Source organism: Triticum dicoccoides, chromosome 7B, assembly GCF_002162155.2.
Source record: "Triticum dicoccoides isolate Atlit2015 ecotype Zavitan chromosome 7B, WEW_v2.0, whole genome shotgun sequence".
In the NCBI taxonomy this organism is placed as follows: Eukaryota; Viridiplantae; Streptophyta; class Magnoliopsida; order Poales; family Poaceae; genus Triticum; species Triticum dicoccoides.
Genome location: NC_041393.1, coordinates 453744010 through 453755393, shown reverse-complemented (window position 1 = coordinate 453755393; position 11384 = coordinate 453744010). Strand labels below are relative to the sequence as shown.

The window sequence follows — 11384 nt, the reverse complement described above, 5'->3', positions numbered from 1 at the left end:
CGCTCTTCGACGCGACGACGGGCCTGGGTCGCCAGGTACGCCCGACGCTGCCGGCGCACCTGCTCGCTGACGTAGTCCTCCCTCGCCCATTTGAGGTCGGACTCGTCGTCGGTGACCACCATGCCGGCGTGCTCCGGCTTCACGGGGAGCATGTCCAGCTCGGGCTTCGGCCGGACCAGGCGGAGGGAGCTGGGGTCGTCCTCGTCTTTGGGCTCCGGCTCGCCGGCCCTACGCCTCGTCAAGCCCGGCCCTACGTGGCGAGAGAAGGAGGGCCGCGTCGGGTACTCGAGACGCGGCACATTGCCGATCTCGATGTGGTCGAGGATGGCGTCGAGTGTGCGGCCGGGGACGCCCCACCACTCGCGCCGGCCTTCGAAGTTGAGGCGGCCGCAGGGGATGACGCCGTTGACGGAGGCAATCTGCTCCTCGCGGCGGCGCTCGAAGTACAACGTCCACAGCGTTTCGCTGTCGGGCGCGTACGTCGGCTCGTTCCACTGCTCCTTCGTCAGCGAGGAGCGGATGCGGGCGATCTCCGCACGCCGTGCCGCCCCTTCGTGCACCAGCGGCACCAGGACGCCGCCGACGCTCAGTCTCCACGAACCCGGAACACGCATGTTGGGTGGCGCCGGGTACTCGGCCTCGTACAGAAGCCGCGCCTCCGGCTCCTGGAGGTGTCGGCGACCGAAACCGTTCGCCACTGCGCAGTCGCCTGGGTATCTCTCCGCCATGGTTTCACTCGTCGGCGGGTGGGGAAGTGGTGGGAGAGCTCGCCCACGGGGAGAAGGCTTTTTGCTGGAGGGAGAGGGGGAGGCTGTGACGGTCACCGGCGGGGAGGGGCGCCTTTTATAGACGAAGCGGGCGGACGCGTGGCGCATGCGGGCGGACGCGCGTCGGCGGCGCCTTCACTGCATCGTCCGTGAGGCATCAATGAAGGCTGACCGGCGCGGCACCGCGGCAGCCTTCGCATTGATTCCCGCGGGAACCGAGGCGATGAGATCGACGAAGCGGTCGTCTCGCTGACTCGGCGGGCCCGCGGCTGTTTCGCGCCTAAACACTCGCCCCGACGCCCCGGGAGCCCTCGGCACGCCGGGTTCGACCTGGGTCCGCCGGCGCTGATTTCGGTCCAAGCCGATAAAAAACAGGCTCCTGGAAGCGCGACTGGGCCGTTTTTTCGGCGTCGGCACGAAAAAATCGCGTGGAGAGGGATCTCTGTTCGTCCTGGGGATCAGGGGGCACCCGTTGGAAGGGGCGCTGCAGCTGGGTGCTTGTTTTTTATTGTTCGAATTAACTGAGGGTCAGCTGCTTCATCAAGCTTGCGCAAAATAAATTTTAATCGAGGTGATTTTGTTCATAATAAACACGTGAAAGAAAGCTTCTCAAGATCTTTGCCAGTAATATCCGGGCCGCCACAGTCGTCGACGAAGTATTACTTGTTTTTGAACTGACTGAAATGTCTTGCCATATATTATGTGTCCCTCTCGGCTGGCTTCATCAGAAACGAAATATCACGCACGTTTAGATCGTAATCCTTCCATCCTTAGCCTCTTTCCTCCTTGAGAGCCTTGGTGACTGGGTCGCAGTGGATCACATCCAACTACGGAGGAAATATCTTGGACTAGTTTCACGGGGTACCTGCACGCGGTGGCTCGAACACGATAAGCTTGAGCCTAATACAATATGAGAAGATGCCAGACAGCTGGTGACATGATCATATACTAAACCATGGCATATACCCTGCATTTCTGTCGTTTATCCATGGAGCCTCCGTGCTAAAAGAAGAACCGGCCCTAATTGGCATTCGATCATCATTATATATTAGTAGTATCCAAGATCGCAATATCTAGGACTAAATTCAAATGCCAGAGGCGACCTTGCTTGCTCAATAAATCAACTCAAATCCGCCCTGCCTTAGATGCAGCTGCCTGCGCTGTCAACGAAACGCATTATCCGGCTCTTCCAGAAGCTTAATCCCCAGCCTACAAAACTGTCGCCGACGGCGCCATTAATGCTCACAAGTCAAGGCTCACAAGCACTGCACCTGCACACAAGTCGCAAGCATTGCACGCACGAAGCCTTCGACCAACGATGTCGTCGTCAGCGGACCTCCCGTGGCCTGCGCGCGGCGGCGGTGTCTTCGACTTCGGGCAGGGCAGCACGCTGGTGCTCGTGTCGTACCCGGTGCTCCTGCTCCTCGTCCTTCTCTCCGCGTTCGTCAAGTACGTGTGGATCGCGCTCGCGCTCTACTGCGCGATCCTGTTCGTGCTCTCCTGCACCGGCCGCTTGCTCGCCGGGCCGGTGGTGTTCGTGCACGACGAGGCCAGGGCGGCCGTCGAGCGGGGCGGCCTATCGCAGGCGTCCATTGCGGCTATCCCGGCGTTCGTGTACGCTGCCGCTGCCGGCGACGGCGAGGCCCAGTGCGCGGTGTGCCTGGAGGCTCTGTCCGGCGGGGAGAAGGCGCGGCGGCTGCCGGTGTGCGCGCACACGTTCCACGTCGGGTGCATCGACATGTGGTTCCACTCGCATGCGACGTGCCCGGTCTGCCGCTGCCATGTCGAGCCGCCCAAGGTCGGCAAGATGGCGCCGTTGCCGCCAGAGCCGCCTCTCCCGCCGGTGTAGTTGTCGCTGACTGTGCCAGGACATAAGATTGTACACATTTAAATTTGAGATCCCTCACTGCCTCAGTATTGTCTTATTGTACTCTGCTGACGATCGAATACCGTATACTCTTTACATGCTTAATGTGTTACTACCGCCGTCCTGTTTTATTAGTCCTTTTCAAAAATTAGTCCTTTTGTATTTTGTGTCAAAACTTGACCACGGATTTAACTAATAAAGTGTTAATACATGTCGTTAAAAATTGTATCAACGGATTCGTATTTGAACATAGTCCGGCAATATTATACTTTTATGTATAACTAAATTTTATTATTTAAAATCACATTGTCAAAATATGACCCTAAATACGAGGGGTTACTAATAACCCATGACGGAGGTAGTACGCTACTCCATACTCTCTGTGTCTGAAAATAACATTGTATTTTAGGTGCCTCACTGCCCCAGTATTATTAGATTTCCTTTTAAAACCAAATTTTCTAAATTTTGATCAAGTTTATTAAAAATATAGACATTTAGCATATCAAATAAATATTATTTGATTCACCATGAAACATAATATTATATATTTTTAATATTGTAGACATTAAAAAATTCTTTATAAATTTGTTTAAAGTATATCACATAAAAAATTACTAGGTCAAAATTAATAAAACTCTTTTTTGTCATTTTTTTGGAAGTTAATGAAGCGCTCTTCTCGCAAAAACCTATGCCAATGTACTATGTGTACCGCTTTTCTGTCAAATCACTCTAATAGTCGCATTTTGTGCACCTTGATTGTGATATAGGAAAAACTAGGTAGGAAGTGCGGCTTGCCGCACCCGACAACAGTCCGCTGTCGGGTATAGTCATATCCAACCTGGTAATACAATCATTGAAGCATTGCAACATATTTTGTATACCAAAATCGACATGTATTTTGTTAGTAAAAACATACATTTCATCAAAAATTACAATCGCTTAACATTGCACCTCAGCCTTATGAAAATTTAGGAAACGCGCCTTGGTTCACAGTGCCTAGCTCAACGTTTTTTCCCGGCGTTTGAACAAAACATTTAATGATTGCTTAGGCTGAATCATTCATGTATAGCAAATTCGTATCAACATATGTGAGAGCCAAATTAATGGCGATATGCCGTCTAAAGAGTTATGTTTCATTTTTTAGAAAATTGAAAAATAAAACAGACACATCACAACTATCTTGTATTACTGGTATATTCATAGATTCAACTCTAAACAATCGAGCATTCATCAATTATTCATCAAATGGCCAACATCAGCAGCAGTAAAAAAACTAAGGTCGATGCCACAACAGATACAACCTAAGAATAAGCCTTACAGTTTCATCATTCGTCTCTTCTTACTACATACTTCATCGCATGGCTTGAGCATCAACAACTTTCTCTCCATCTCCACCTTTGCAAGTTGTTTTCATTGTTGTAACAATATTATTCAACATAGGCCGTTGATATCGGAAAGGCTACTCTTACTTCCAAGCTAAAGAGAAAGATAACACAATAGAAATTTTCTTCAAATCTTAAAGTGACAATAATTCGTAAGAAGTAATACATTAAAACGTTGTAGCTATGAACACAGCAATTCAAAAATCGGGGTACTCCCAAGTGAAAGTAAGCAATGCCCATGAAGCAATCAGAAGTTATATGCACTACAACGCCAAAGGTTGCATAACAAAACAAACAACAAAAGGACTAAAGAAAAAAGAGGCAGAGTTGACATTAGAGAGTAAAATAATAGATAAACAACCTAGCCGTTTGAGAAGCTTTGCAAATTGAAGTTACCAAGGACACACACGCACACGCGCGCGCACGCATGCACACCACACCACACCACACCAACACCCACACCCACACCCACACCCACACACACACACACGCACACACACACACACACACACACACATCCAATCACCCATCAAGCATAAGTACAAATTTGAGTTAATTCTAAGCGCAAAATCAGGATAATCAAAGGAAGCAGACCAACAACAGACTTATATACTTAGATAGACTCATCCAGACTACCCTGCCAAGACTACCCTGCCACTGACTCAACTCACTACTCGTCTTTTAACACCTATATATATCAAACAAAAGAACAAAAACCTCCTCTGCAAAGAGCAAGGATAGGGGTTGATGCCATATTTGTCTCCTAATCGACAGTGGGAAATAGCAAGGTACTCCCTCCGTTCCAAAATAGATGACTCAACTTTATACTAAATTTAGTACAAACTTGAGTCATCTATTATGGAACGGAAGGAGTACCAAATAAAGCAAGGAAGGCACCAACAAAAAGTACTTTGCAGAGACCAAGGACATGCCTAGAAGTACAATATATATCTAATCCATCTCCTCAACAGTAAGAAAGCAAGAGAAGTATACATTATCAACCAAGACAGAGCACATGAATTATACTCTCTAGGAATGACCGAGTAAACAAACGAACATACGCGAACGACGGGATCATGGGAACGACAACCGCAATGACCTGTAAAAACATAGAACATCCTATTAACTGAAACATGCTTGCACTAACTTTAATTCAGTCGTCAAACAAATTAAAGGGAAAGGGATCAATTGTTTTCCATTTATAGCCCAGTAGGAAATAACACGCAAGGTACAACCAACACAATCACCACTTTGAACCTTTCAACTCTTCTCAGCCTCAAAAAGGTGTCATGGTTTTGATGATGTCCTCATCCAAGCGATGCAAATTATTTGTAGAGAATGCATATTAGTAAATAAAAAGAAATTCCAAAGCAGAAAACACCAAGCTTGCTAGGATATTTGTCACTCAAGGCATCATTTTTTCATGCAAAAGATATAAAGGTCCAATGTCCAATAACAACTCAACCTTATTTATTTTTCAGAATCCTTTGATACACACTATAAGTTGCCGACCAAAATCTTTGAGCATGCACAGCTGGCATAAAAAATTGATATGAGAACTGAGAGCATTTTTTGTCGGTTTAAACCTTGGATCTACAATCAGAAGTATCATATTATTATTACTCTTACATACATGTTGGCATACACAATATATCTCTACTCTGCCATAGTGTATAGAAAAATAACAGGACATCCAGCCACCAAGGCAAGATCTCAAACACAGAACATCTGTCTTAGAAACACCAATGTTTCCCATTATAGTCCAGCCTTCCTACAATATTCTCGGAACAACAGAAATCTCCCGTTAGTTTATACAGTATGCAATTTGCGCTCAAACTGAAACCAGAACAACATTTTGTCAGTTTTCAGCAACATTTGGTCAATTGGGCACCAACATAATCTCCTATATGATTTGGCGATTAAAGAATAGTAACAAATGATATAAAATCACCAGTGACATCAATATCCAGGGAAGCAACATGAATCACCAGTTGGTTCACACAGTACGCAATTTTTCTCTCAAGTGAAATGAGAACAACATTTTGTCAGCGATATTTAGTTAATGGAGCACCAACAAATCTCCTATTTCATTTAGAAGAATAAGAATAAATAAAGGATATAAAATAAGCAGTGGCACATTAACTCTAACTACAGCTTGGCAAAGAAATTGCATTAGTTGATTAATGATTATCTGTAGCTAAATCATATATTCAACACAACCAAGACGAACAAAAATATCTCAACTCAATTTTGGTGAAAATACTCTTCTCTAATTCGCAAGTCGATCTGCAGCCACATAAGCAAGCATCCACATCAGAACACATGGTCATTATGAAGGTATCATATATACTACAAAGACATATCTTATGAAGGTATCATATATACTACAAAGACATATCTTATGAAGGTAACTTTTCGAGCATTATAGTTCTATCTGGAAAGTTAATCACACAAGATTTGATGCTAACTATGAAGAAAACCATTGATGATTAACTTATAGACCATGATGACTCCCGGTCCGAGAGCCCTTCTATACCTTGAGTATGTGACGTCTCTCAAAGAGGACAAAGGACCTACAGGCTGCACACAGCCACACATAAGATAGATCCCAGGAAACAAATCGCTGACAGCAACCTTCAAGAACAACAGGGTGAGACCACACGTCAGACGGTGATAAAGAAGTAGTATATGGATGCTATTTATGTATTAGTTAAACACAATTGTAATGTGATACAATGCATAGGAATGTAGAACAAAAAATGTCAAAAGTGGTTCCCTTTTACAAAACAAACTTGTAGCAAGATGTGCAGTTTACCAGAATAAACTTGTAGACAACAGGGATTCCTTTTAACAAAAGCAAAAGTAGCAACCTGCACTGTGCTCCATGAAAAGTAGGGTGGATAAGGGGATAGGGAACTGATTCATACTTATAGTAGGCGAGCAAAGCCATTGCCCTGTTCGACAGGAGGAGCAGCGACCATCACTTTCGTCCCTCTAGAGTTGCTACCCACACTGACCTATATGTCGATCTGCAGAAAAGTTGATCAGAACAGTGAGAGGGTGGGGGAATTGGAGAGGGCGCTCTACAATTCGCACGACGGATCTGAGGCAGTTCACCTCGGGTCATCTTCTTCTCGTAGATTTAAAATAAATAAATTTGATTTCCACCATTGTGTTGATAGAAGAGATGCACGCTTCATTCCACTCGGGTCATATAACCAAGACAATAAGCTTATCCCTGATTTATGAAGAGAAGGAAAAGAAACATTTGCCAATGGAACAATAAGCTGCCAGCAAATAAACCCGTTGCGCCAATGGCGCAAAAAGTGAGAGCGAGCCGAGTATTGAAACAATGGGCATGTGACTGATTTAGAACCAACTAAGGCCAAAGACTATTTGAGTAATAATTACCACACATTTGTAAAAGCGAGTATTAATTACCAGATTTGAACCAACATAGTATTGAATTGCCAACATATAGAGACACTCTAAATCGTACGAAAGGTGTTGGCTCGACAATTAGACCATTTGGAGCATTGGTACTTCCAGTTAATACAACCAAGTAGCCGAGTTGAAAGGATAAGGTGATGCGAAGCAGATTACACATGCCACGAAAGTAGTACATGACGTAAGTCCTGAACCTAAGCTATACTATCAGATAATGGCGGTGGCTGCCTATGCCGCTATCAGAGGGAGCTATACTTGGTTTTCTCGCTAAACTCAACATGATCCTTTTCAAGGTTATCTAGGTTTCAATTGTGCCAGCACTCTGACCAGTTTCATTCTGTGAGACTATCACTAACGTTTGTGCTATATTAGCACACTAAAATTTAGAATATTGTGGGCTTTTGGGATTAAAAAGTTCCATTAGAATGGAGGACCCTGCATATACTCTCATCGTGCTTTCTCAAGTGTGAAAATACAGATGATTGTTCATTTATTTGCATATTATCTTTAGCTTAACACCAACTAAGTGCTCTATTCAGTATGCACATACCCATGCGCACGCACCCAACAGGAGCAAGCCAGCATAAACGCACACGCACGACAGCAAGCCAACAAGCACACACGCAGCAACATTTCAGTAGACCATAGCAGTAGGTTGTTAAATATAGCATGCTTGTTCAAAAGAGGGCAGACTGTAATCCTACAACATGATGCTATAGATATGAGACGACAATTAGAAACTGGCCAATAGAAGTATTTCCAAAAATGTTAAATGGATGAAATATCTTGTTACAAAAGTATATCAAATGTATGGCCCAATTTGACACTCTACATCTGGAACATCAGTGATGTACTCAGGATGCATTGCATAATGTCATAGCAAGTATTCCAATATAGGGAAACAAGAAACTATGATAAATAGGCCAACCGGAGAATGTAGAGACGGTCCAGGGCAGCGACGATGTTGGTCTGCTTCGCTCTGAACTCTTCTTACAGCTAGAAATAAGTTCAGTTAGCAAAGACGTGTGAGTTAAAACAAGACTTCAAACCTATTGTGTCACATGAGGAAAATAATTTAAACCAGAAAATAAATAATACACTAAGCTAAACTCTCAGGATAGGACGTGAATTCTGAATGCGAAATGACCGTGAGATTGCCAGATCTGCTACTGCTTGAACAACAACTATAATTGTTAAGATCAAAATCAGCATCTTTTGCAACTAATGCAGAGTGAGAAATTTTCTGCACACAAAAAAGGCTTTCACTGCTTTTCTCAAGAACCCATGACTAAAAGTTGTGGAAACCAAATTGTAAATTATGAGCATTAGTACTTCTTAGGTAACACAGAAATTCGTTGGAACTTCAACAAGAGCCATAACGGAGGCGAGGACACACGCACAAAAATTCAGAGAATGGAGGCAAGGACACAGGAACAGACCTCTAGGGTGGGCAGACAGCGGCGCGAGGGCTGGACAAATCCGGCTGTCTCTCCGGCCCATGCTCCTCCCGTCGAGGAGGACGGCAATGGCGCCATGGACCACCGCTACGAATCCAGCTCCTCCCTTCATTCAGCAGAAAGCTAGCATATAGTAGAAAGGTAATGCCCCAAACAGATATCACATAATAACAAGCAATTGATTGCAACCTTCATCACACGGAAATATTAGAAAGATCCATCTCACACAACAATCATCACACAAGGATATTAGAAATATTAGTTACTGTGTGAGAGAAAGGGGCAGAGGCATGTATCACCTTGCCGCTGCACTGCTGAATTTTATGATCTGCAGTTCTGGTTTCTTCTATAGGCTTGGCTGAGTTCACTTTATTTTCTAGACATAGAGAAGAAAAATACATGTCACTCATACTCAAATTATACTACAAACTCCATCTGTGGTGCCCCTAATTAATAATTCAAGAAGCAACAGGTTACTTGGGGGTACAAACCATGGTGTTAGGCTCGAAGGGGTGCTCCTCATCGAGGTGCCAACACAAGGATGCGAGTCACGGTCCTCGTAGCAGTAGGGGTGGACGAACTCGGATCTGGCCGCCTTCTCTACGTCCATGTCCAGCTCCTCCATCCCCTCCCGATCTGTACCCGCCATCAAGAACCCACAAACCAAACAATCACGAAACCCGTCATGGACTGAGAGAGGAAAATTGATCCAACCGATCCGTGGCAGGGGCGGGGTGGATGTGGTGTACGTACCAGTTTGTCCGAGCTGCACCGCGACGGGGAGAGGATGCGGAGGAGCTGCAGCAGAGAGGAGCTTCATGAAGAGAGCAACACAAGCAACATCGAATCGAGAAGGGGGAGGAGGGCACCTTGACGGGGTCGGGGCAGAGGAGCTGTGGTCGCACGACAACGGCAGTAGTGGCTGCCACCTCCTCTTCTCCTGGTGAGCGAGCAACTGGGGAGGGCGCGGATCCGGACGAACCGCGGCAGCCATGGTCTGGCTGCCGCCTGGCCTGCTGCTCGAGGAGGGGTGCGATGGGGATGGGTGACGGAGCGGCGGCCTGAGGTCGATGGTCGGGGAGGAGAAGACGTAGCGACGGCGGTAGGGAGCGCCGCCAGGCAGGGGAACGGGACGGAGGGCGAGCACGGGAGATTGGGGGATGATGCGCTGGAGTAGGAGAAAACGCGACAGCAGTGGCTCCCGCTGGATCTCCTTATCCACCGCCGTCGGCTGCTCTCCAAGACTCGAGCATCGAGATGAGAAGGGGGAGGCGGCGGCGCCAGGGGACGGGAGGCGGCGGCGCCAGGGGACGGGAGGCGGCGGCGGCGGCGTGGAGAATGGGCTAGGGTTAGGGGAACGAGGAGCGGGGGGAAGTGAGGAGACGAGGAGAGGACGACGCTGTAGGCGCCCTATCGACCCCCTCTCCTGCAATGCGAAAAGACGAGAATACCCTCGGTGGGGCACGGAATTTACAGGCGGTGGCATGGCAATTCCGATCGGACGGCCAGGGTCGCTGCGGGCTCGATAGGACGGCCCGGATCGCTCCATCTCGTGATCCGACGTACAGGACGCGTCAGGGAGCTCGATCTTACGGTCCACAATCCAAACGCACGGAAGAGCTCCATTTTGCTTCGGACGCTAAGGCCTTGTGCAATGGGAGGTGCTTAGGAAAGGTGCTTAGAGAAATAAATCAGGCTTTCCTTAAGCACCAGTGCTTATTTGTACAGGATACGCTTAACTAAGTGTCTCTCGTGTAGAAATAGGCACTGGTGCTTCAGAAAAACCCGGTTTATTTTTCTAAGCATCTCTCTAAGCACCTCCCATTGTACAAGGCCTAACAAGGGGATGAGAATTTTTTTTTGCGGGAACGCCCGATCTATTCATTTTCTATTATGGTAGTACAACGAACATAAAAAATAATAAAAATTACATCCAGATTCATAGACCATCTAACGACGACTACAAGCACTGAAGCGTGCCGAAGGCGCGCCATCATCATTGCCCCTCCCTTACTGGAGTCGAGCAAAACTTATTGTAGTAGATAGTTTAGAAGTCGTCGTACTAAGGCCCCATAGAACCAGTGCACCAGAACAGCAACCGTCGCCGATGGAGAACGTAGATCGGAAGAATCAAACATGAAGAGACAAAAACGTATACGAATGACGAACAGATCCGAGCAAATCCATCAGAAGTAGATCCATCGGGGACACACATCCACATACCCACCGATGATGCTAAATGCACCACCAAAACGGGGGCTAGACGGGGAGAATCTTATTCCATCTTCAGGAAGCCATGAGCGTCTCGTCTTCCTGAGCAGTACACAAACCCTAAGAAAACTTGAAAACACACCTAAAATGAAGCCCTCCCACCAGTAAAAGCCGGGATCCACCGCGCCCCCATGGCCCTAAGGCCACCGAAGACAAGGTGGATCGACAGCGGCGCCCACAGGAGGCGGAGGAA

The 11384-nt window shown here is 46.7% G+C and overlaps 1 protein-coding gene and 1 long non-coding RNA gene across 5 annotated transcripts; one reads left to right on the top strand and one right to left on the bottom strand.

The window, feature by feature from the left end:
* Positions 1–2030: 2030 nt before the first annotated feature.
* Positions 2031–2789, top strand: LOC119341802 (RING-H2 finger protein ATL39-like). The gene has a single exon (XM_037613656.1). It carries the CDS (start codon positions 2086–2088, stop codon positions 2614–2616), a length of 531 nt encoding a protein of 176 aa, XP_037469553.1. The 5' UTR covers positions 2031–2085; the 3' UTR covers positions 2617–2789.
* A 2119-nt stretch (positions 2790–4908) lies between these two features.
* LOC119336709 lies at positions 4909–10243 on the bottom strand. 4 transcript variants are annotated; one of them, XR_005162735.1, is made up of 10 exons: positions 9790–10243; positions 9674–9718; positions 9412–9556; positions 9220–9296; positions 8903–9109; positions 8392–8459; positions 7134–7254; positions 6944–7045; positions 6553–6650; positions 4909–5787 (listed from the first exon to the last, which is right to left on the bottom strand). It is a non-coding gene; the product is annotated as an uncharacterized LOC119336709 (long non-coding RNA). The 4 variants fall into 4 exon arrangements; XR_005162736.1 differs by having other exon boundaries at positions 8903–9043; XR_005162737.1 differs by having other exon boundaries at positions 8903–9026.
* Positions 10244–11384: the final 1141 nt, after the last annotated feature.

Coding starts and splice junctions, on each gene's coding strand:
- LOC119341802 (XM_037613656.1), top strand. CDS start 2,086: ATGTCGTCGTCAGCGGACCTCCCGTGGCCTGCGCGCGGCGGCGGTGTC.